General features: G+C 42.9%; 1 protein-coding gene across 2 annotated transcripts in view; it reads right to left on the reverse strand.

Annotated features, from left to right (window-relative positions):
- Positions 1–26,905, reverse strand: part of ASTN1 (astrotactin 1) — a 323,652-nt gene that overhangs the window by 56,898 nt on the left and 239,849 nt on the right. For both annotated transcript variants that reach the window (XM_036835140.1, XM_036835133.1), the window contains 2 exons: positions 23,028–23,132; positions 20,586–20,774 (listed from right to left, as the gene is read on the reverse strand). In XM_036835140.1, coding sequence (XP_036691035.1) covers positions 20,586–20,774; positions 23,028–23,132 — 294 coding nt within the window. The remainder of the gene's footprint in view (positions 1–20,585; positions 20,775–23,027; positions 23,133–26,905) is intronic.

Consider the following 26,905-nt stretch of genomic DNA (forward strand, 5'->3'; position numbering starts at 1 on the left):
AATCATAAAAATACTTTAAACAATGAATATGAGGTTTGCCATCATGGCTGACTCATAGTAAACTCATTTTACATCTCTGTTATCACCACATTCTCTATTTTCACAAGTCATGCAGGGCATGGGTATAATGTTTAATAACATCTACTGTCCAGAATATAATATTCTCCCATATTTGAAGAAAAGAGAACAGCCTTCTAGCATTTGTTCCAACCTCCCCACTCCCACTCCCACCCATGGTTGCCCAGAGCCACATATGGAAGGTATTGTTTGGCCCTGCAGGTAATGAGAAGCTTGGAGACGTAATTCTCTCCGAGTTGCTAACTTCCCTCTTTCTTTCTCTCCTCGTCATTTCGAGCAACGATTCTATCTTACATGGTTTCTTTACTGTCTACTGTTTAAAAGCAATTTTATGAGCTAGAGAAGATGGAAAGGAAACAGGAGTTGCCATAGTCTCTCATCACCTGTTAAGATGACCCCAGGTGGTGTCTCAATCCTTCTTTGGTCACCTTCTTTCTCCAAACAGAGGTAAAGTATCCTTTACACTGTCTGTGGAGTTGTTCACAAATGTAGGATCACACTGGGTTGTCAGCTTCCAGATTCAATGACAGGTTCATTAGTTAGTCAGTATACATCTATTAAAGATCTATACCCAGATCTTTCTGTTATGTACCCAGGATTGTGTTAGGTACTGTGGAGAGCTCTAAAGTATGAGACTGACCTCAAAGAATTTGCAGTCTATCTGGGATAGCAAGATAACAAAACATAATAACAATAGTAATTATCAGAATAGCAGCTGCTCTCTATTACACATCTTGGCACTCTGTGGAACACTTTCCATGTATTCTGTCAAGTAAAAAGCAAATCTAGACTTAGTAGGGAGTGACTTATTAAAAAAGACTATTGCAAGACATGGCTGGGAGACTACTGCAATAATAGGGGGAGACAATTATAATTGGGAGAATGCTCTGATAAGGTCTGCCAGCATCTCGAAAGTTAGAAAAAAAGAGTTTTTCTTTTATAGAGAGAAGTAAACAAAGCTAGAAAGAACCACATGTGGGCAGGTGGTATGAGGCCAGCCCATTCTCAGGAGGGGCTGTATACTGGCTCAGGCTGAAGGTGGGCTACAATTCAGGAGCCTGGAGGAAGGAAGGAAGTTTAACCAAAGTCTGATTAACAAGCATTTCGTTTTGAATGGTCAGTGGGGACAAGCAGTTCAGCTAATCATTTACACGACAAAGAATGGGAATTTTGAGGGATCTGTGAGTCTTGTAAGTCTCGGGGGAAGGATGGTTGTTTGCAGCAAGCCATCTTGTAGAACATGAAGGGATGACTGGATTTCTTAATCTCCAGGTAAGAGTGAACACTGAGGTCAGTTCTCCATATTGACCTTCGTGGTTGGTGCTGAAATTGTCCCTATTTTAGAGATGACAAAACTGAGCAACAGAGAGGTTAATTACTTTGCCCAAGTTCACAGCGTGCTCACTAGAAGAGGTGGAACTTATACCCAGGTCTGTCTGACTCCAGGGTATCCAACCAGTCCTCTATCACATGGCTGAGACTGTAAGAAGAGAAGAGCGGTTATCATTGAGGCTGGAGAAGTCCCAGAAGGCTTCATGAAAGACTATGTTTGGAAGAATGGGAGGACCTGACCAGGTAGTTAGGACAATGTAGATCATCCGGGTAGGGGCAGTAAGGCGAAAAAAAAAATAGAGGTGAAGGTAGCCAAGGAGGCCATTAAAGAGTTTAACTCTGTGACACAGAGGTTTTAACTGGAAAAATAATGAGCAATACAGTTACATAGATAGCATAGGGCCATATTGAATGGGTCCCTGAAGAAGCAGACCAGGGATTTAAGGCTTGAAGCAACATTTAGGAGCCAGCCTTTGCTAGAGCTAGACAGGAAATAGCGCAAAGGATGAAAATAGCCAAGGAAGATGAGTCAGGTGGTGAAATGTAGACTGAATGAATGAATGAATGTTTGAATGAATGAGAAACTAGAGGCCAAAATGACTAGCCAGGGGGCTGTAGTAACAATGCAGGCGTGGAGGTCTGGGGGTCAGGCTGGGGTGACAACCGTGTGCAGAGAATGAGGGGTAAACCAGGGGAGTATTTCAGAAGAAACAAGAGGATTTGGTGCCAGATCTGGAGAGAGGAACTTAAAGGGAAAGCTTCTCCCTTATTAGAAGCAGCATAACTAAAAACTCAGAATTTTTCTAAGTAGATCTCATAGAACTTTTTAGGATCTGTTGATAGCATTACTCAAAGTAACAAATAGACAGACAAAAAATTTTCAAGCTCTAATGTGAGGGAGCAACCTGAGTAAAAGTTACGCAGGTTTTTGGTAAATCTTCAAAAAGCCTTTAAAATGCTCATATGTAGGGACTTCTCCGGTAGTCCAGTGGTAAAGAATCCGCCTTCCAATGCAGGGGACACGGGTTCGATCCTTGATCGGGAACCTAAGATCCCACATGCCGAGGGGCAACTAAGCCCATGGGCCACAACTACCGAGCCTTTGCGCCTCAACTACAGAGCCCACACGCCCTGGAGCCCGCGCGTCACTAGAGAGAGAAAACCCGCACACCACAACTAGAGAGAAGCCCGTGCACCGCAGCGAATGATCCCACATGCCGCAACGAAGACTCAATGTAGCCAAAAAAAAAAAAAAAAAAATTCTCGTATGTATTGCACATCTCCAAGAAGGAAATACAGCAGGCAGTGTTGTCAAAAATAATCTGAACACGGAATTCACGTCTTGTAGAAAATCTGTGGGACTAGTGTGCTAGAGCCCATCCTGGAAAATCTCCTAATGGTTACATTATTGAGGACCTACTATGGGCCAGAGGCTCTGCCAGCCTTAACACTCTTGGTCCTGACTGTCCTCTGCAATATTCTCATTATCCTGCTTTGCAGATGAGGATTTGTCTTAAAATCACTCAGCCACCGAGTCTCTTAACTCCCAAATCCTCCTTCTCCTGTTGCATCCTGCTTCCTTCCACATCATAGATATACAAGATCTTCGGAAACAGACTTCCCCGGCTTTCTTGCAAACACCTGATTACTGCATTTTGCCGAGTTGTTTTCGACAATTTCTGAAGTCCTCTCCTGGGATGCGGGATTTCATGCATCACGGGCCTGCTGATACCAGCTTGCAGTCTGTTGGCATTCACCTGCTGTTATACACAGCTTCCGGTGGTATCATTCGGATTTTAGGTTACTCCTCTCCTCTTGTTCCCCAGAACCTGACATCTATAAACATGACAATACAGAAAGGAAAGGGCACGAGGAGCAATTTCCAGCTTCTTAATATGGGCTGGTGTGATGTGGGGAGGAGAGGGAGGGCACGGATAAGGTCCTGACATCTCACGTGGCCCTGGAATTGACATGTACCACACTAATGCTCACAGTTGCCGCCATCACAAACTGCTTGGTGTTAAATTTAGATAAAAACCAATTAAAAGATAACAAGGAAACATATGCTCGGGATGGCAAGGATCTGAGTGTTTACAGAAATATGACTTCTAGCTGCTGCAGGAAAGCATTGGCGTGTTTTAGAAACCTGAATCCTCCCCGCCCAACTCATTCTCCATCTTTCACCCATGGCCCTAGTTCATCTCCGCCCAAATGGCTTTCAGGGAAAAAGCTGTAGTGATTTTTACTGTGGTGGATGGACTCACTTGTATCTGAAACCCAGAGATCATGAAGATCACCGTTGACCCTTTTCCCCTACACTAGGCCAGACTACTGAGTCTGGGCTGGGTTCAAGGAATTGTTGGCATCATGCTTTGAGCTGGGTTCAAGGTGCTTCTACTTAGGGTTCCAGCCAAAGAGCAGGCTGTTAGTGAGATAAGGATGCAGGTGAGTAGGTAGGTTTCCCATTCCACCCTTGTATCTCAGCAAGGCATGCCTGCAGTTCAGGAGCCCCTAGAAAGGGAGGTACTGCTAGGCTGGACACCCCAGAAAGGTGAGTTTGCTGCCTTTGGCATCCTCTGCCGTGTCAGCATCCAGAAGCAAACTGTACTATCATGAAGAGCAAAAATTCTGCTGCTCAGCAATCCACGTCAGCTCAGTTTAATGTCTGGACTAAAGAGTTTTCAATTCTTGCTGTTCCATAATTGGGGAAATCACCACAGGAGCCACAGGTTTTCCATTTATGTCTACCTAGGAAACTTCCAGGGCTGGGCCTTGCCATGGCTTACCACATTCTCACCCTCCACGTCCAAAGAGTCACCTATTAGTGATATTTCCAAAAGTACTGTCACATCCATCCTACCCTTGACATTTCCTCCCCCTTACTCCAGACCCTCAGCAGTTCCCATCCAGTCTACTCCAAAATTGTCCTGACTGGTCAACCTACCTCTAGTTTTCACATCTCCCGGTCATCCGCACTGTCCAGACGTAAGCTTCTAAAGCACAAGAGGAACATATCCTTTCTCTGCTGAAATCCTTCAGTAACTCCTAAACCACAGTAAGGTATAAGTAGGTCCTTCAAACCGCTCTAAGTTAGAAGTAGGAGGATAGGGCTTGGCCAGTGGGCCCTTTATACCTGCCTCCCCACCCCAGCTCCCCCTCACGTTTTCTCATTCCCCGTGTTTATGTGCCTTGCCTTTTCCTACTTAGAACACCCTTCTCTCAGAGGTTGCCCCTCAATGTCCACCCACCTTCCATCTCTTTGTCCAGGCAACACTTCCTCCAGGAAGGCTTTCTCAATGCTACGGGCTAGGAGCCCCTCTTCCGTGCTGACTGTTCTCGGGTCTCTTATAGTCCGTATCACACTACATTGTAATTTCTGGTTTACAGGACACCCTCCCACATACTTTATGAACAGCTCGAGCGCAGGGCCCAGCTCTTATTCATCAGCATATTCCGGACACTTAGCATAGGACCTGAGATTCAATATACTTTTGGCAGTAGGTACTTAGTGAGTGTTTCTTAAGTTGTGGAATGGAATTCTCTCCCCAGGACTGGGATAGCAAGGTAAGCTGGGCAGAGTAAGGACTTTATTTTGTTCGCTATTATGTTGATAATGCCTAGTAATAATAAAACTGTTAAGAGTGGACAATCTCAGGGAGGGGGTGTTTATCCCGGGACAGCCTTGTGGGATGATCCAAAATTCAAAGAGATGTACCCAGGCAGTGGAACAAGCGTCCCGAGCCCTTCCGGTTTTTAGCACAGGCAGAAAGCAATGCACAGATCTGTGAGACACGGATGATGAATGATCAAGCCTGGGTTCCTTCTGGTTCTGCCACTCTGTGTGTGACCACAGACTAGTGTCTTCACACTGTGGGCCTCAGCTCCTCCCCTTGGAATTAGATGTACAGGTGTGCCAGTGGGAGGAGTGGGGGCATCTGGCAAGAGCACATGGTCTGTGGGCAGACGTCCCGCATGGGGAATGGTTCCACCGCTCAGCACCCCAAGGACCTGGGACAACACGCTCGCTCTGAAGATACCCCAAGGGACAGGGCTCTGCTTTGCAAAGTGCCTTTCAGGGCTTTACAATTCAAAGTGAAGCCATTGTGACTGAGCACAGCTCACCAAGACCCTTCACCAGACAAGGTCATAACGTGTAACCTACCTCCTCACTTTATAGGGTGGTGAGAAGTACGAGATATATGAAAAATACTAATAATTGTAAGTTTCTGCACATATATTACCAGGGCCTTTGCAGTTATAATATTTTAGGATTCTCTAAAGGAACACTGCTCTAAGGCAATGATGTCTGACCTACAAATCTCACTCAGCAGGACAAGACAGCCGCCCACTGTCCTCTTCACCACAGCCTTCTTCTGATTCTCCCACCTCCCGGCTGCTCCCTCACGGTCTCCTTTGCTGAGCTCCCCCGCAACCTGCCACCTCTGCTCGGCCTCTAAGTGTGGGAGCAACTCAGAGCTTGGGCCTGGGCCCGCTTCTCTTCTCTTCTCCATCTTCCTCCCTGGGTGAGCTCATCCGAGATGCTGGTTGAACTCTGCAGGCTCAGATTGGCATCTCTAGCACCGACCTCCCTTCTGAGCTCCAGACCTGCACATCTAACTGGCTCCTTGACTTCTCCACTTGGCTGTCTCCATGGAAACTCAAAGTCTGCATGAAGCTCTATATTCCCCACCATCCCCCAACCTCTTCCATCCCATTGCCGCCCAGTTTGTAAATGGTGCCCCAGCATAATCAGTTGCTCAAGCAAATATCTAGGAATTATCTCGACTCCTCTTCCCCTCCTCCACCCTGTCTTCAAGTTTCTCTATTCCACAAACAAACCTTACCCTGTTCTTTCCTCTCCATGTCCACTGCCAGTGTTCCTGCTTTAGGTCCTTAACTGGTGTCCTTGTGTCCACTCTGGCCTCCCTTGAAGCTATTCCCCACCCAGTGCAGGACGGATCCTAACATATAGGCCATGCAGAGTCACGGGGCAGTTGCCTCCGTGACTCTGCATGGCCATCCCTGTCCTTTCCAGCTCCAGCCGGGCCATGGTTTCCTCACTCCCTAGGCTGCAATCCCACTGGGCTGCCCCACCTCAGGACTTCGCACTGGCCATTCCCCCTTCCTGGGATGCCTTTTCTCCAGCTCATCTTCCACATCTCAACATAAACACCACTCATACCCTCCCTGAAGACCCTTTCTAAAGAGGATACTGACTCTGTCACCCTTTATCACAGCACCCTCTTCATTCCCCTCATTGCCCAAACTTTCTAGTATTTTGTTTATTCTTTATTTACTTGTTTATATTCTGTCTCATCCATGTCTTCTCCATGAGAGCAGGGATCATGTTCCTTCTACAGGGCTGATTGTCCAATGCCTACACAAAGTAGAAACTCAATAAATATGCACTGAATCATCATTCTATTTTTCCATCATTCCATCATCAACCATTTTTTAAAATGGTTGATTGAATTGTAAGAGAGCTTTTCTTTGGTTTCAATTTGCTTTTACGTGTATCTGTAGATCATTAATGATCTTTACCAGCCCAACAAATGCAGGATGCATGATCTATACAGGGCCCAGCACGAGTTACCCTTGAAGGGAGATATTGCGGAAATTCTCAAGAAATAACACTTCTTCTTTCTACCCAGCTCTGTAAAAGAATGCAGCGATCAGTAAAGCTTGGGCGCTGGCGTCTCCTGATTATCTACATCCACATTACTGTGATCAATATTGATTGTGAACACACTGTGAGCAGAGTCTAAGGCAACAGCTATGGGGAGACGCAAAGAAGTGGGCAGAGTCCCTGCTCTCTAAAGGAGAAGGCAAAACAGACCAAATAAAAATACATAAAGCCATAAATGCCCCAAACACATCAATATAAATAGAACCAATTACCACGGTAATCGACTGGACTTGTAATAAATTTACAGGAGGGACCATAGCAGTCAAGGTGGGCAACAGAGGCACAGACAAAGAGAGACTTTATAAGCTGCCTCTTTGGAATCAACCTGATTAAAGAAAAACCCCAAGGAAACAAAAAAATGTCAAGGGAGTCCAGGATGTTGGTTTACCCAATTAGGCTGTTTTTCCCTGTCACTGGCACTCACATTTCACCTACAAAGCACATATTTTAACTGGCAGATTTATTGAAAAATTGCGCTGGAGAAATGCTTCTTTCTACCTTTTTTTTCTTTCTTTCTGTGTTATTTTTTTTTTTAATCGGCCAAAGAAAAATTAAGTCTTTTGAACCTGCTTGATTTTTGCAGTTGCTCTAAACTGAGGGCTTCTGTGGTATTACATTCTAACTATGTGGAATGAACCCTGTCCCCTGCCAGACTCAACCAGGTGGGCGGGCCTTGTGTGGTTATGACTTAGCCAAGCTATCTATTCCTTGCTAATCATGTTAGGCTTTAAGGGGAGATGGGTGTTACCACTTTCTGGAGCCCCAGGCCATGAAGTCCGTTTAGGCAGGTACGGTCCCCTCTCTGGCCTCAGTGGGCAGTCACCAGAGCACAGGTAGTGTACAAACAGCCCTGCACGAAGCAGCAAGGCAGTGGTGTGGGCACCACACGTGACCCAGGGATGGCCCAACCTGGTCCAACAGCCCCTCGCCCCAGGAATTGTTGGTGGTGCAAGGGGTCTTCACCTAAAGCTCTCCACATGTGCCCCTTTGCTTCCCCGCTTCCGTGTCTCACAGATTGCTCCTGGGGGCAGCAGCCACCTTCAGTATGGGCACTTCAGTAGTTGACAGGATATGCAGAGCTCTGCCCCCTGAGAAACTTTCCAAGGAGTGGGATGAACTCTCAAGGTGGAAAGTATGTTCCGGACCTCGCAGTGACCTTCTTTGCCTCTTTCGTGGGTCCCCCAGAGGGTTCAACCATGCTGTCCCATAGATACTGACTAGCCAATTGCAAGGAGAGAAGAAGTAAGAAGAGGCTGGCAAAGGAAAGAGTTATGCTTTACACCTCAACATCTAGAATCCCACAGTGGGTTAGGAGCCTTCTTTTATTACCCATCATATTCCTGATGCCCAGCACAGCACCTGATCTACAGTAAACAATACACATTTCTGAATGAATGCTTAAACATCATTGCCTTGCAGAACTCACAGCCTTCCCTCAAGGTGCTGCTAATTGAGGTCTACATGTTCCTGACTCTGCTGGCAGCAAAATTAACAGCAATAATGTCAAAGTACACTTGGGAATTTTTTAGAGGGAAGTTGATCAGATTGGGAAACCATCTTCCTCTCATCAGTAACGGAGACAGAAATGATGTATTCTGGAGCCTTTGACTGTTGTAACATTAATCAGCTGCATTTTGTAGTATAGCTGGCAGTTGGGGCCAGGTTTGAAAACGATGTCAACTACTCTCATTTTTTTTTTTTTACTAATTACTTATCTAATCTATTTTTTGCTGATTTCCCTGACATTAGTGTTTTCTTATGTATTTTTAATTTTTCTTCTTAATTTATATCTTTTAATAATTGAACCAACTTCCAAAGAGTTCCATGAGATTCAGGGAGGCTGTCTCTAACAACAGAGGCATGGAAACTAGGAATGAACCAGAAATGGTTAGTGGCCAAATGGGTAAGCTTAGATGAAAGGGGTTTGTTGATGTGTTGGTTTAAGTCAGCGTAGTTTTATGTCTTGTGTTTCAGTTTAAACACAAGTTGCATGTTACACCTAACACATACCCCCTTACCCCCTCCCTCCCTACAAAGAAAACTTTCCTACTTGCTTTATTTTTAAAAAAGCAATTATAGGAAAGGTGGTAAAAGAAAGACTATTGTTGGCTCCTTCAACATTAACTGGTAGCCAGAAGCTTGAAATAACGATCGCAAATTGGAGGTCCACACATGGATTTACCCCAGTTCCTAGTACGTAATCTCAGTCCTACCTCATGCTGATCGCTTGGTTTTAAAGACTAGTCTATTTTTCTAATGTCAAATCCCAGGACATGACGTAATTCTGGGGTCGGGGGGCAAGTGGATAATGTCCCCCACACAAAACAGTCAATCCTGTGGCTATGGAAGAGGGATGACGAGGGGGTGGGCTGGTGCCGGGGGCTGAAGGGGAAGGTGTTTGAGGAGATGCTGTCCTGGACAGTACGCTGCCATTTCCATTGGAAGAGGAAAAGGAGGAGAGAAAAGTATGGTATTTGCTCATTTATTCATTCAACCAATATTTATTGATTGCCTGCTAGATTCGGTGCATGGCGTTATGTATTGCAAAAGACGGGGTAGGAATAGGGAGTGACCTCAGAGATTTGCTAGAGACAGCCCTCACCTTCCAGAAACTGGTGACCTCCTCAGGCCTCTGAGAATACAAGAGCTTTCTTCTAAAGCAGATTATTCATGGAAAACAGGAGGAGACAGGAGCCTAACAAAAACCCAAAAACTACTAATCAGTTATCTTTCTACCTCAACATCCACTTATGTTGGAACCTGGGTTGTTACTAGGGCCAGGGTCCCACCTCTGGGGCACGAGAGGAATCAGAGTCCGCATCTGTATGCAGGCAGCGGAACCAGACGGCACAGGCTTTGAGTTACAGGTAACAGGGAAGGCTAGTACAGCTGGACACTTGCATGCATTTTCCCCCTTTGGAGAATGCACCTGACAGCTCCTTTGCATTTAAAAAGCAGTAACACTCAGGCTGCTTATCAAAAAAACGTCCCCAGGGATTCTTTTCCACAGACAGCACATTCTTTTAGCCTCCCTTACCCCACCAAAAAGAAAAACATCCCTCTCATATGGGTGGTGCTTATTTCCTGGTCTTTTCTTAGCAAAGGAGCTATAACTGGGACTGAAAATCGCAGCCAAAAGATGTGATTCTGGTCTTAATTTTTGTAATGGAGGTTTGACGTCTCCTGTTCCACTAGCCTAATTAGTGATTTTTGACTTCTAAAATATACATCAGTGTTTCTGTGAAGAAAAAATTTACCCAGTTTTACTGACATCTCCTTGACATTTTGATCAGCTGCTATTTTGTTCAAAAATAGTGAACTGAACTGCAAATTTCACTGAAATAATGCTAGTACTAATAATAGTCATAATAATATGAGTCACAATGCACTGAACAGTTACAGTATGCTAGACATTGTGTTTCATAAATAATTATTGTATTCGACCCTTACACTATCCTTACTTGTAAGCTAAGTATCAATAGCCCTATTTTACAGACATGGAGACTGAGGCTCACAGCCACTAATTAAACTTCTCAATAAAAATTTTGATGCCAATCTGACTCTAAATCCTCACTGTAAACAGCTGCATTAAGCTCCTTCCATTGCAATATCAGTTGAGTTAGCCTCTTTATCCTTGAGCCAGGCATTATTAAATGTTGCATTCTGTTATGAGAAGTAGAAATCATTTGGTGAATATGTAGAAGTCACAGAACACTAAAAGTAGAAGAAACTCTAAGTATAATCTAATTCAAGTTAGTTATTATACAGATGGGAAGATGATTTTGAAGAGTGCTAAGTAACTTACCCACGGTCAGCTGGCTGACTAATGGTTCAACTGAGACCAATAACCCAGATCTCCTGACTCCCCATCCAGTGCTCTTTCCCTCAACATGCTGCCTTACAGTTGGATGGACAATATAGACATATTACCACTTAAGACACAAGGCACCCATCCCAAAAGATGTGGGAAGCCCAAGTGATGTCAAGTTCAGATTTCCACATTTGGGGCAGGATTTCCCACTGCCTCACCATTTATCTTGTAATTTTTTCCCAACATATTTTTTTGTGCAGAGTTAAACGATTAGTTTTGGTATGGAGACCACGGCTTAAGGCCGAGATAAAAGTCACGGTAGATATATGTATTGTACTCTTCAGCCTGTCGCCATATGCTTATTTCTCTTGGGTCTATAGCACCATGGCCAGCCCACCTGAGCATTGATCTAAATGTTGGATAAAAGATGATGGGCTAAACAAATTGATCTCAGCTTAGCTTACTGAATCTAGGAAACAGAACAAGTGTGGCTAGAAGTAGAGCTTCTTCTCTCCATATTCCACCAGAGAATCCAGGCCTCTTTCTTCTCAGTCATGTTGGTTAACAGTCTGATATTTACCAACTAACTTCTATACGCCCTACCTGATGCTAGAAGCTATGAGAATTCAAAAAATTACGAAGCTTTTGCATTTGCTATGTCCCCTACCTGGACTGTTCGGCCCCCTGATCTTTGCGTGCTCTGTCTTGTCTGCCAGGTCTCAGCTCAAACTCGCCCCTTCATTACCATCATTGAGGCCTTCTCTGTGCCTGCCTTCTTTTTTTTTTTTTTTTTTTTTTTTGGCCTCTCGGCATGCAGGATCTTAGTTCCCAGACCAGGGATTGAACCTGTGCCCCATGCAATAGAAGCATGGAGTCTTAACCACTGGACCAGCAGGGAAGTGCCCTGTGCCTGCCATCTTAATCAGCTCCCCCACCCATTCTCCAGTCACCCTCTATTACACCCCCTGATTTTAGTTTCTTCATAGTATCTGTCACTATCTAGAATTATTGCTTTCATTTGTCACTTGCCACTTTCTTTCTCTCTTCGCTAAGATATAAGCTCCATAGAAGCAGGAAACTTTTCTGCACCACTCACCATTATTTGACCAGTGCCTAAACCAGTGTTTAGATATAGAAGGAACTGAATAAATGAATGAATGAGCCCACTCTCAGGAAGCAATCCATCAAGTTGTGAAGGCAAAACTTACATATTTGGAGGAGAGAATAATCCAGAAAACTATATAATCAACTACTAAATTGTATATTATGGACAAGATGCCACTACTGTCAGACCCATCATTATATGAAAGGAGTTTGACATCACCACCAGAATTGTCCCATCAACTAAAATAATAGCCCGGTAAAAATAGGAAACTCCAATAATTTTTGGTTTTGAGAGGAAAAAAAGTGGGGACCTCTTGAACACTATTTTAAAAAATAGAGAGAATTTTGAGGTAGTAAGATGAGGGCAGTGCTGCCTACGGCACAAAGTGTTTTTAAAAAAACAGCTCATCACCTTTAATCCTGCTCGTTGGCATGCTTCCAATTCCCTTCAGTGCCTGAGGGCTCAAGACTGTTCAATTCTGCACACAAGCCTAATGATCAATGGCTTCATCGGAGAAAAGTCCTGGCCTAAAGTGAAAACCATTCAGGCTCGTCCTCCTGCCTGTGACAGACTCTCCGCTGTGGAGATGATACCAGGACACAGCCCTGGAGGCCACCGTGCCGTGGCTCCCGTGTTGAAGTTCCTGCACTGGACATGGTGAGCAGGGATGATGGGGAAACCCACTCCCTGTTGGTCTTCGAGGAGAGAATCTAGCTTTGCTATTCAGAATGTGGTCCTCAGACTAGCAGCTTTGGTGTCATCCAAGAGCTTGTTAGACATGCAGAATCTCAGGCCCCACCCAGACTCACTGAATCAGAATTGCCATTTCAACAACATCCCAGGTGATACATATGCATATGAAATTCTGAAAAGCACTGCTGTACAGAAAAACAAAAACTCCTCCAGAAACTGGGTCATCGTCGTATGTCATGGCCAAGAAAAAAAAAAAAAAAATCCCACAACAAATAATCAAAAATCCTGAAAACTCAAGATGAAAGGCAGTAGATCCTTCCTGAAGTGTAACCATGGTTGACAACTGGCTCTGTAGTGGTCACTTTAGACCAGTCACCTGGCTTCAATTCCATCTTGATCCTACTTCCATTGTGTCCACTCATCTTCCCACCTTCATCTCTTCTTGCGTCACTGGCAGGCAAAGCAGGAGGCTACCATTTGCAATGTATCTCAGTAAGTGAAGGCCTCCTTCTTACCCTCGCTCTGCCACTTACTGCTTAGGTGACCACATGCAAGTTTTTTAAGCTCTCTGAGGCTTTATTTTCTTATCTATAAATAGGGAATGTAAGACTTAAGTGATGTGTATGTTTGAGGATTAAATGAGAACAGTTATGTAACAGGCTGTTTGGTAATATTATTTTGGTAACTTCTTCCCTCAACCTACAGATCCAGTTTACTCTGGACTCTGCATCAGAGCCTGGGGACTTGAAGACTCAAAATAAATCCTCACACATATGTTTAGAAAAGCTTAGATCCTCTTGGAAGCCTCTGTTTATGATACCACCCGGCTCGGCATCAGTGGCACCTTCATCAGGCCTGTCTGCTTGGGAATGCCATAGAACAGATGTCTTCTCTAAACCCCCTCTCTGCTCACTTCAGGGTTTTGCATGTAGCAGGCCCTCAGCAAACGTTTGTTGAATGAATTAATTAATCACTGAAAGAAAATAGCTGTATGCCATAATCGCTTTGCCACTTGCGTGCTAACTTTGTCATTGTAAATGTGCATAAAAAGAGCCTTTGCAGCTGGTTTGCAACCCTGGGGTTGTAAAACATAAAGCATTACACAAACTTAAGTTATTACTCTTCATTGGCATCAAATACACAAGACTAGGTCTCTGCTGACCAGCACTCACAGACTGGATCAGAGGCTGATGGCTGATTCAGCTATTGTTTTTGCTTCAGCCATGGAAGAAATCTGTTCACTATCCTGGGCAGATGAGCCAACTGAGTCTTTCTTGGGCTCTGTCCGCCCAAAAAATAATTGATGAAAAATAGAAAACGTGGCATCCTGTGTGGTAGAAATACAATGCCATCCAGGTGGTTTACTTCTTTCTTTGATTCTAATCTAACTTAAGACTTCTCAGAGCTAGAGGGTCCCCTTAAGGGACAAACTCTCAACTTGTGTCTTGGAAGAAGAGGAAGCTGTTCTTCTTAGCTTTCCCCATGGAAAGGAAGCAACTGGCTGGAAACCAACCAACCAACCCCCTGTGGATTATGCCCCAGCCCCCAGTGGATTATGGACTACAAGGTACAACAGAAAGGAAGAGCTTGCTTATTGCCAATTGTCAACCCAGATAACCCCACTGATATGCCCCAAAAGCAATGGCAAGGAAAAGCTATGGCAAAGGTCAGATCTAACATAGCAATGAAAGTGATATTGGAAAAGAAAAGGAAGAAAGATCTGAGGATATCCACTCCTGAATGGAGTACCAAAAAAAGAAAAAAAAAAAAAAAAGAAATAAAGAGAGAAAGAAAATGTACTGAGCTTAGTGTGTCAGCTTGAGGATTAAAATTAAGCCCTTGGAAGTTCTTATTTGAAGAAGGTTCAAATTTTGGTCACTTCTCTGGAATCTACAGATCTATGGCTCTTTTTACTGGTTTCTTCTGAAGTAAGAACAAAATAAAGGATCTATTCCTTCAACAAACAGTACAACAGATGCTAATAATATGCCAGGCCCTGTGTCAGGGGTGAAGACTCAAAGATTGGTAAGAAATGATCCTTTTGTTTTGCACTTCCTCCCAGATTTCTATCCAAAGTTCAGCTCTTTGTAGATACAATTGTGTGATTTGTTTTTTTCCAGTTAACTTTCTAAGTCTTTACTCTAGATAACAGAAACTTTTCAGAATATATTTCTCAGTGTGTTAAAAAAGTTTTACTATATAAGTGGCACATGCTTATTGTAGGAAGAGCAACACAGAAGTTTTTAGTACAAAAAATAAAAGCCGCTACCCTATACCATATCCTTAATCTTGAAACAAACAGATAATTTGTGTGTGTGTGTGTGTGTGTACATACACACACACACATATCTAAATATACATAGATAGTGAGAGAGAGGCTAAAGATTATACTTATATAGATATGTATATGCATATATTTATATATAACATTTTTAAAGCAGACAAGACCCTAATATATCTACTTTTCTGCAACTTTCTTTGTTCACTTCCACATGGCTAGGAATAGAATATATTTGGATAGATAGACAGTAAACTGTAGTAATAGTTGCCTGGTTGCCTCTGGGGAGTGGAACTAGATGACTGGGAAATAAGAGTGAGAGGAAGATGTATTTTTCACTTTATTCTGTTTTACACATTTTGCATTTTTTAAATAAACTTTTTAAATTACAAAAAGAAGGGAAATATGGTACATGCTGTCAAGTCTATTATCATGGGATACAGTCATACAGGGAAATGTCAAGAGTGCTGTCAAAGGATATATATAAGGAGCTCCAAGAGCATAAAACAGGAAGCACAGAATTCTGACTAGAGCATCACGGAAGGCTTGGTGGAAGTGGCGATGTTAGAACTGGCTCTTGAAGAGTAGAAAGGTGATGGTAGAATAGGGGTAGATAGAGGACAAGGTTAGGTAGGCTCAGAAGTGTGGAAAGGCTCAATCTCCTCTTCTGAACCAGTGGGAACCTTGACCCTGGATCCAGAGTTGGGGCCTGACACTGGGTCAAGGTATCATTTAATTGCAGATGGCAATTTATAGAGCTGAAGGGGGCGATTAAAAGACACAAGCAAGAAACAGAAATCATAGCCAGGAAGACTAATCTGCTGATCCTAAGGGCCTAAGGAGAGAATAAGATCCATCCAGAAATGAGGCAAAGGAACAGACACCAGGGAATGGAGTAGGGTCAGGGGGCCGGGTGGGCAAGAGAGGGCCCAAGAGAAAATTTCTGAGTGGGACAAGTAATTGTGGAGACTTTAGAGCACATACCTCTGGCCTCAGACTGGGGCAGGAAGGGAGACTCTGAGGCCTTCAACTGTCTGGAATCAAATGCAAGGGTTTTGGATTGATAGCAAGCAGTCTTGTGTCATCAGAGTGGAGGAATGCTCAGGGTAGGGAATGGTCAGTGATGCAGCAGCCGGAGAGGGTGGAGGGTGTGGTAGGCTGAATATTTGCTCCCAAAGATGCCCAGGTCCTAATTTCTAGAACCTATGAATGTTACCTGTGCCTGGCAAAAGAGATTTTGCAGATATGCTTAAATTAAGACTCTTGAGATGGGGAGATTATCCTGCATTATCTGGGTGGACCCAATGTAATCAAAAGGGTCCTTATGTGAGGAGGCAGGAAGAGTCAGAGAGAAGACCATGTGACTCAGACATTGCAGTGATGCACTTTGAAGATGGAGAAAGGGGCCACAAGCCAAGGAATACAGGCGGCCACTATGAGCTGGAAAGGGCAAAAAAGGGGTTCTCTCCTAGAGCCTCTAGAAGGATCCTCCAGCCCCACTAGTACCTTGAGCTTAGACCACTGAAACTGATTTTGGACCTCTGGCTCCAGAACTTTCAGAAAATAAATTTATGTTGTTTTAAGCCACCAAGTTTGCAGTCATTTGTTACAGCAGCCATAGGAAACTAATACAGGGAGTGAAGCCATGTTCATGCTGAGAAGGCAGTAAGGCATTAGTGAAGGGCTCCAAGCTGAAGAGTCATGTCATTAAGGGACATTTTAAAAAGATAACAGATAGTGAAATGCAGAATGGATGAGAGTGGCAGGAAACTGAAGAAAAGGAGGCACCTGAGGATGCTATTTCAATATTTCTTATGAGAGCTAATACTGTAAACTCATACAATTTTGAGAAATGGACGAGAAGACACCTGCTGAAGAAATATTTAGGGGGTAAAAAGAACAGAACTTGTAAATGGTTGAATGTGGAGGGTGGAGGAGAATATAAAAGACCCCTCACTTTATATTTTGACCCATCAATGTGGTTCACGAATCTACTAGCAGATACAGAGGAAAGAGATGCTGATCATTGAGGTGCCTATAGAATATCCAGGTAGAAATGGTAAACACTCACAGACAAATGAGCTTTTGAATTTCAGGGAGAAGGGAAGGATTTGAGATGTGGGTTGAGGTAGATACAAAAGAGAATCACCCAGCAACAGTGAAGAAGAGATGAACATTAAGGATGAAATCTTAGAAAATGACCAAAATGTAAGCAATTTCTTTAGAGGAGTGAGGGCAAAAAAGAATGAGAAATAAAGGCCAAAGATTTATGAAGAGAATCTGGACAGAATAGCATCAGGGACACAAAGGGAGAGGATTTGCAAGAAGGCAGACCTGGCCAAAAGGGACAAATTCTTTAGCTGAGATAGATGAAATGGTCACAGAATAGAAAAAATGAACCTCTGCTTATAAAGTCTTTGATTTCCTTCTCCAGAGCAATTTCTGTAGTGTGACGGGGCTGAAAGCAATTATTTGAAGAGTGAAAAGAAGTTGAGGAAGTAGAGAAAAGATGTATAAACTACTCGCTCAAGAAATTTGATGGTGACATGTTGAAAGGAAACAGTGGTAAAAGAGTTGCATATTTATAAAAATATTATTTTTTGGAAAATAGAAGGTTGGGGAAGGGATAATTGTGGCTGAAGAGGTTTCAGAGATTAAAAAAGAGGAGGCTAACGAATGAGTGAGGACTAAGAGGAAGCAGAGAGGGAAGGAAGGAAGTGTACAGGTGGAGAGATTCACCTGAAGAGGAGGAACTCACTGCATTTCCTGAGGCACAAGGGCAAAGGATGATGAGAAAAGATGGAAGTCAGTTTAGAAGTAGAGAGAGCGAGGTTGGAAATTTCAATTCAGATAGTCTTTATTTGCTCTGCAAAAGAAAAAGAAGAGAGGCTAATCTTAGACCGTGAGAAATGGAAATATGTTATTCATGGGCTCCAGTCAGACTTATCTTAAGACAGGTGCTCCTAAATATTGGTCTGACCAAACCATATAGTGGTTGTATGACGAATAAGTGGCTGTTGAATAAAAGGCTGCCTCCTGAAGATCTGTTCAAAAATATCCATCTCTGAGTTCTTATCAGTCAGGCATACCTAAAGCATTTTACATGTCTATGATAAAACCCACGTGGGAAGTCACCACATCAGAAGGGCGTTTAACCACCATTCCCACCGAGACCACCCCAACTGCCATCACTAACAACAACCTCAACAATAACAAACACTTGTTGAGGGATTGTCATGTGCCCGGCTCTGTGCTGGACCCTGGGATTTTAAAGTTGAATAAGGCATGGAACCTACCCTCGAGAAGTTGTGTAGCGATTTGTAGAAAGAAGAGGAAAGTCTTTAACTTAAATGTGTGACCTGAGAAAGCCTCTCACATAGAGGGGGACTCCTAGGATCCGTAAACTGTCAGAGCTGGAAGAAACTACAGAAGGCTTTACAGGGGAGATGCCGATAGTTAACTGACTAAACAAAAGTCACCTGGCAGATTCTAGAGTCCCAGCCCTTCAGTCCTGCGATCTTTTCATTTCATTTCACCCCTGATAAACCTCTTTCCTATTCAATCCATAAGCAATTTTAGGTATCTAATCATAGGTACAAAAGCAAAGAACAAAAAACCCCTTTTCATTGGAAAGTTTTTAAAGTTAGAATAGGCAAGAACATATAATTAAAGGACTCAAGTCTAAAAAGGTGTCACTTTCATGCCATGGTAGGTATAGCCCTCTCAGAACACTTGTCACCACTAGTGTATAAATTCCATTCTGGAGTAATCCTCTCCAGAGTGCAGAAAAGCAGAAGAAAATCTTCCTTTGTCTTATGCACTTATAATTCTTAATCAGTAGTGTGCTTCATGCTTTTGGAATAAAAAGAAATTAGTGCCTAGGGAGAAGAAAAATATTTAAGGGTAAGAGTCACATCCAACAATAAGAGAGATAAACTCTGTGACACAGAGGTAAGATTCAGGAGTCAGCTGCGGGGCAGGTATACGTGGACAATTGCAAGAGATCAAAATAAACATACTAAAATGTTTGAATATCTTTTAATATCAATAACAAGCAAGGGGTGATATACATCATATTTATGAGAACTAAAGCCAACAGTTGGACTGTGACAAAACTAGTTCCTGTGTGTAAGAATGGAGAGGGATAGGGCATAGTGCCAAGGCCATGGACAAATTTCCCTCCTGGGCTTAGTATTTAACCTTAAGGATACTACAGTGCTCAGGATAGATGCAAGAGGTAGAACCAGGAGTTCTGAGGAAGGTCAGACTCTCATCTCCCAGCAGTCCTAGAGTCTGGTAATCCTTGAACCACTGGCAAACAGAAATAGAGGAGGCTTTAGTCCTTTGGTTCAGTCACTAGGCTCTGGCATGGAAACATAAAAAAGTTTTGCCAGCTGGAACTGGTCTTATCGAAATGTGCTTACATTATGCTCCTTCTTGGCAAATTGGAATCAGAACAATTTTAAGATGCTGAAGTTTGAAGGGATACAAGAAGCCTGTGGTTGTGTCTTTGAGCTTAGAGGAATCAGGACCTGGGGGGGAAGCCTGCAGTCCAGGTACAAGCCTCTTGCTTCTTTTGGAAGAAAGCTCCCAGCCAGAAGAGGGGCTCTCATGCCTCTACTACCTCTTGAGCAAGACAAAACAGAAATCTGTATGGAGCTCAGAGAACCAACAGCATCTCAGCCACGGGAGCATATTTTCCCCCACTGTAGCACTGATGACAGCAGGGGATCCCTAGTCTCAGAGGGACCCTTGATCATTAAATCTTAGGATGACCTACTTCTTGAGTTTTCACTGTGCTAATTTCATCACTTGCCCTTTAGCAACTCACACATCCATAATTTGAGCTCATCAGAATGCCATGAGGATAAGCTCAGAAGAAGAAATTCCATGAATGGCAATTCTAAACCAGTCTTGGTTGATCAGAACACAAATTTACCAGCCAGTACTCCTCCTACATCAGAAGGTGATTCAAAAGGTTTCAGAAATTCCAGTTTCTTATACTTACTTGGGCTGAATACTAACTTGCCATCAAACAGTGGACCAAGATTTATTTGTGAGGCTGTTATCCAGAGCTATACAAACACCTGGGGCAATGGAGATTTCCTCATAGCACAGAGCAGTAGGAAAAATGCTCCTAAACACAGGGCAGGATGGAGTGAGAAGGGGTTTACTATGCAATTACTGGAAGGGGTTGCCAGCCAGTGTAGGATGGGATTGCCGGAGGCAGGGAGTGGTGGGGGAGACCGCAACGCTCTCCTTTTCTCCCCTACTCCATAAGAACAGTCTAGTATTTTGCCCGTGCTATGGTAACAGGATGCATGGTGGCTGGTAAGACCTTTAGAAGACTCTCTCTATGATAACCAGCTCAGTGGCCATACAGTTTGGACCCCCTCCTGCATATAAAGTTTTCCCAAATACTCCCATTTTGACATTTGGTTTTAGCAACCAAACCTTGGCAACTTAAAGGGTGGGCAAGAACATCGAGGCAAATATGGATTAGTCCTTCACCTACAGACTCCCTGTGTTTGGTCCTACGGATGTACCTAGGCAGCCAGGACTTGCACAGGGAGTAGAACTTGCTTATGAGCATGTCACTCACCTTTGCTGATGTCTTCATATTCCAGCCAGAGTCGCCGCTGGACCTGCTTGTTTGGGTACCAGATAGAGCAGGATTCCTCAAAGCCGTAGATAGCTTCCTGGATGTAATGATTGCCAAACTGGTCCAACAAGGCTACAAAATCCCCACGAGATGTAGCCCCGTCTAGGGAGTGGAGAGCATTGCTGAGGGCTATGGAGAAACGTCACCCAAGAAAAAGAGTGAGGACTTACAATACGGGTATCTGGATTCCCAGGCCATCCAGCCTCAATGTGCAAGTGCCATGTGGCCCAAAGTGATGTTGGAGAGCTGGCTGGAGCTACCAGGTACTTCCAGGTAGCTAAATCAGACACTTCAGTTCCTAAAAGAATATTTCTTCCACCCAGTTAGTTATGTTGTTAACTTCGTGCAAGTTAAGTATAACATTATCAAATCTCCACTACCTCCCTGCTTAAGTCAAAGTTTTTTTTTTCAAATCACAAGTCATGACATTAAATCAATTTAGTGAGCTCAAATAATAGCATTTAAAAAATGAAAAAGAATAGCACAGTCTAAAATAGAAACGCAAATACCAGCAGAGAACATTTCACTTGGGAAGATTAAGTATGGCTTCATGAACCTTCTGTGGTGTGTACGTGGGGACGTGCCTGTGCACAAGGTCGCAGTGTAAAATGTGCTGTAACTGTGGGTAGTGACCAAAAAAGTTTTCAGGATGCTGCCTTCATGGAGAGAAATGGGTAATGGGAAGATAATGGAAGAAGAAAGGTAAGGAAAGCCACTAAAACACTGCTTATATTTATTTAAGAAAATCAAAAGTATAAAGACTTTGAAATGGCAAATGGAGGAAAGAATCTGTTTGCCTCCTCCCCCTCCTCCCCAGACAAATCTCCTTGGATTTGCCTTCCCTGTTTAAGAGAATCATATTTGTCAGAAAGATCACCTATGGCAAATTTTCCAAATCCAATACCTTCTCTCCCTGACCAGCTCTGTACAGCTTTCTTTTTGACACACCTGTGTCCTACCAGGACAAGGCAGAGCCTGGCCCAGGCTTGAGACCTCAAGTGCAGAGGTCCACATCGTCCGTGATGCCATGTGTGGCTTTTAAAAGCACGTGGCAACAGAGATATGTGATTGTTAACCCCTGATATGCATAGCACCTGTGCTGCGTGCAAACTGAGTATGTGAAAAATACTGCCGCATTTTTCTAGGATGAAGAGTAACTTAGTTCGTTCCAAGTGTTTTCTGCACCAGCAGAGTTCACTTCAGTAATAGCCACATCCCAATCCCTTCTTGCCAAGAACTCTTTCGTGATAGAAAATAAAAAGTTCTGAGTCCCTTTGTGTACTTTGGAGATGTTCTATATCCTTAATGCCTCTTCTTTCTCTAGTATGTGTCTCACTTCTCTTCACAACCCTCTATCTATCCCCTACCCTCTATCTCTCTCTAGTTGGCCCTAAGGCTCGGCCTCCCTGTTGCCGACCCTGAGTCCTCTCTCCTTGTCTTGTCACCCTTTGCCAACAATCGCATCTGGCTCTAGTTACCCTTTTATTCAACACAGCAAAGCCAGACTCTGGAGCATAAACTTCAGGTCTGGTACATTCTTTAGGTAGCCCCAGAGGAAGGAGTAGAGTAATATTCTTCTGGTCCATGGGGATGAGGCAGAATAGGGATATAAACCTATGTTAAGGCCACTTTGTAGAAATTTTCTCTTTTGCAAATTGCACAGTGGGATTGCTCAAATGCTAGGAAAAACTTGACTCAAGGCATTTATCACTAAGATTTGAAGAACACTTATACAAGGTGCCTCATTTTTCTGTTTTGGAACAATTTATCCTAAGTTCAGAATTCACTACTCCTTAACTTATTAGATATAAAGATATATATATATATAAAACATAGATGTAGATGTAGATAAATCTACATCCATCTATCTATCTACCTATCTATCCATCTATCTTGCTTACTTGCTTTTAGGAACCACAGCTGTTTTCTATTTTTCCACTCCCCTTCCTCTTTCTTGCTCTCTTTCCCTTATTTCTTTCATCATATAGAACCTCTAAAGTACAGTAAAGTATACTCTTTGCATTTGGAAAGTTTTATTCTGTCAATTTATAAAAAGTTTGCTTTTGCATATCCTCTCTACACACTGGGTGACCCCAGGAAATATAATAAAGTAAGGGTTTAAATTTATCTCCAGTGGTTCCCGCCTTACCCTTTCCATCTCTTCTATTATCCAAGATAAAACCTGCAATTTAATCTATGCTAAGAAAATGATCCGATTCCAGCCATTTGCCCTGAAGGGTGACTCGAGTGACTAGGTTATAGATCTCGTGGAGTGGTTGCATTTTGGATGGCATCTTCAACATTGATAAAAGGCTTGTGCCCTTGGGAAGGAATGCCACACCCCAGGAGCAGGTGGGAGGGATGGCTTGCAGCTGTGCTCACCCTGAGAGACAGTCACTTGTTTGAGTTTGATGTGGTACATCACAGAGCGGACCTTCCAGTGCTGCAGGACGGGGTATCCGGACACCTCGCTGAAATTCACCATCCCTAGGGACAGAGGAAATGTGGGCTCAGTGCATGTAGTGGATTCTCAAGTCCCAAGTCTACTGGGTTAGGGGGTGTAACTGTGAGGAAATGAGAGAGCATTTTTGGATGGAGAAAATTTCTGGAATCATAGTAACAACAGCTATCACTTATTGAACCTATACTCTGTGCCAGGCATTTGGCTAAGCACTTTGTATACAGTCATATGATCCTCGTGAACTAGGTGTTATTGTCTGCATCTTATAAATGAGGGAACTGAAGCTTAGAGAGGAGTTTGCATAAGGGCCCTAGGCCACCAGGATAAAGTTCCAGATGTGTCTGAGACCAGGACAGGGTTCGTGACTATTCTACTACAATACTCCCTTAATAAACTCATATGAAACTCTGGGCTTACTGTAACACACAGGTTTTTACTCTCTTCAATAGCTGCAATAATTGACTCAGCTCAAGTTCCTGATAACATCGATTTTTGTGTCCCATTTAACTGATTTGTGTTCCGTATTTAAGTTTTAATTACTCTGAAGCTGATAATGCTTGTTTCGTCTTTACCAGGAGGGACAGTGTCAGCATGACTAAGTTAGTAAGGGGCAGGAACGGGCCCTATACTGAGTGTCATCTATGTGCTAGACACTTGATAGGCACTTTATTTGTGGTCCCTATTTTACAGATGGGAAAACTGAGGCTCTGGGAAGCCAAGTTACTTATCCAAGGTCATTCTCAATAAATACACCCTTGTAGCCTCTTAGTGATATTGTAATGAGATGTTCTTGCTTGAACACCTTGGAGAAAGAGTGGCACTCTACTTGAGTTCTAGCCATTACTATAAATATAAAATGCTACAGAAACAAAATAATTAGGCCACAGGAAATAAGAAAATCACCTTGCTAAGTTTAGAGCACCAATTTTGGCTTCATTTCTATGCCTGATGTATGCACATGTGTGCGTATATATGTACATATGCAAATATAATGGCCACATATATGATAAATTTAGATAGATAGTGAGTGTGTGTGTATAAATATAATGGCAATAATACATATGTAGTGAATTATCCTGCCATTTTGACCCATGCTTCCTTCAGGCTAAATCAACTAATTTAGTGCCTCAACTGGATGAAGAGTAGGTAGGATTAATTAGCTGCTTGTCGACTCTCATCAAATTAGCTGAGTAATTGCCAAATTTCCATTTCTGTGTGAATCATATGGGAATAATTATCGGTAGAAAAACAGGAAAAAAGGTCAGAAGAGGTGCTTACTGAATCAATTGCTTAAATTTGATCTCAGGTAATCAAAGATAAGTTACTTGAAACTAAAAGAACGTTTTCAGCAATTTTCCTTTCAAATGCTCTTCTTTTAGGGAATTAAGCTTTGTGACGGCAGTCATACTTCTGCATACCCTGGCTTTTCGCCTTTATGTTAATTGTAAAAGCGTATAAAGGAAATTCTAACTTTACAAGTTTAAGACTCCAGTCACATACCTCCAAGGTACGTTTCATTAGAGTTATAACGTGCATGCTCTGTAAAGCTGTTCTACGTAGTATGCATTCTCTAGCGATGCTAGCTCATCAGCTTGCTGTTATTTCAGAAACTGTATTAATAAAAAGATAGCAAGCCCGATAAATAAAGATTTTTCAATATATCAGAAAACATTCCCTTTAATGGACTTGTTTCCTAGCAGGAAAAGAAAAGGGCAGGAAATCAGGAGGCGAGAGTTCTAAGGCACCCATGTTGCCCAAGGGGGCAGTTTCTGCCTGCCAATCAACTGGCCTGAGCTTCCTCTCTGGCTACCTGGCCAGCGGACCTTGCGATTCTCAGTTGCTGCATCTGTAAAGTGAGCGGCTTAGCTCAGATGACCCCTTGTTTCCTTTTCAATTCTGTGATTCCAACCAGCTGTGTGACTTGGGGCTAGGCAACTCATTTCCTTCAGTTTTCGTATCTGAAAAGTAGGGATGATAGTATTCATCCTGCCTACTTTACAGGTAGGTTGTCAGGACAAAATAAAGTTACGGGTATAAAAGCACATTGAGAAAAGATAAAACATCATATCCATACATGGTTTCCATAATGTTGTCACCCTTCTCCCTACCTCTCTCTCATCACTTCTAATTGTGTGAACTTGACATTTGTTAATTGACGTTTTTGTTATAAATTCCCAGGCCTTAGTTCAGGTCAGTAGAGGGAAGGGAAAATAAAAGAAGCACGGGTGTTGGCGGTGGGCAGGAATGACAGTGTCCCACATTCGCCCAGGACGAGCCAAACAACCGAACTCCATTACTTCACTGCTAAACAACAATTCTACTGAGCGCATTTATGCTACACCATAGTCAGGGAAACAGTTATCTAACCGTTAATGCTCAGGAAATGTTGTTCTGTGCCCACTTACAGATAATATTCCCATTAGTTAAAAGGAAAGGGATATTTTAAAATATATATTTTCTTGCTGAGTCATAGGATTCTTTCTCCTACATTGCAAGTGTGCCCTTGCAATGCGGTTAGTTCCAGTTTTTTTTTTTTCATTTTATTATTATTTGTGATACATTTGTGAATGACTTTTTTTCCAAACAAAATCTCTCTGTTTTCTCAAGAAAGAACATTATTTTTCCCTACATATGCTTGAAAAAAGAATGACTGAATAGACCTATGTGAAAGAAAAAGAAAGAAAGAAAGAAAGAAAGAAAGAGAAAGGAAGGAAGAAAGAAAGAAAAAGAAAGAAGGGAGGAAAGAAGGAAAGCAAGCAGGCAGGCAAGGTAGGAAAGAAAGAAAGAAAACAGAAAGAAGAAGGAAAGAGGAAGGAAAGAGGGAAGGAGGAAACAAGAAAGGGAGGGAGGAAGGGAGGGAAGGAAGGAGGGAGGAAGAAAGAAAGAAAGAAAGTTAGTTTTCTCCTGTTATTTTATTGAAATGTCAAGGGGATGTTTAAGATTTCGTGATTATGGCTCCCATCGGACCCATGAATGTGACCAGCAGCCTCCTCTTCCTCCTTGATCTGCCTCTGGACTCTTTTTTTTTTCTCAGCTGAGAGACTGAAAATACAAATGGATGATGGCCAGACCACATGTAAAAACAGAACTCTGACCCACAATCTGCAGCAACCAGCCCAGCAAACCACCCTATTATCTACAGCAACCAGCCCAAGAAGCTAATCTACCGTCTCTAAGTCAGACTTGTAGGAAGTCAGACCACTATCTCTTCTAGTTCAGGAAGCCAAATAATAACCCCTGTAACAATCAGGCCAAACTCACCAGGACTTGATTAATAACTGACAGCTTCCCTCACTTTTGTTCTTGCTTCCAAGTTAGGTTCCACCAGAGAAAGTCAAATAGGTCTCCTAAACATTTCCCTAAGAATACCTCACTCCTGGTTAGTTGGATCACCTGCCAACAGCTTACATGCCTATCAGGGCATATCTGAAACCCTCCCTTTTTTCCACTCTGAAGCTTTCCTACTTCTCTGCCTGCCTCTCAGTCTCTGCCAAAATGCAAGTGATGGGGGCTGACTCCCTTGCTGTGTGTAAATAACCTTCACCTGTTTTCATTTTGTTGTTCTTCATTTATTTCCACACAACTTATAACACCAAAAAGGCTGGTAAAGCATAAGAGCTCTTAACTGTTTTGGTAAGGAAGGAGGTAATCAGCAAGATAAAACACATACATCAGAAATTTTCCAGTACATTCTTTAAGCCAATAATTCTGAAAGATCGAAATAGTGTTATGTGTAAAAGGATTCTCTAGTTAAATAGATTTGGGAATTGCTGGGCTAAGTAAAGTAAAAGGTATTTCT

This window comes from Balaenoptera musculus, chromosome 1 (genome assembly GCF_009873245.2).
Source record: "Balaenoptera musculus isolate JJ_BM4_2016_0621 chromosome 1, mBalMus1.pri.v3, whole genome shotgun sequence".
In the NCBI taxonomy this organism is placed as follows: domain Eukaryota; kingdom Metazoa; phylum Chordata; class Mammalia; order Artiodactyla; family Balaenopteridae; genus Balaenoptera; species Balaenoptera musculus.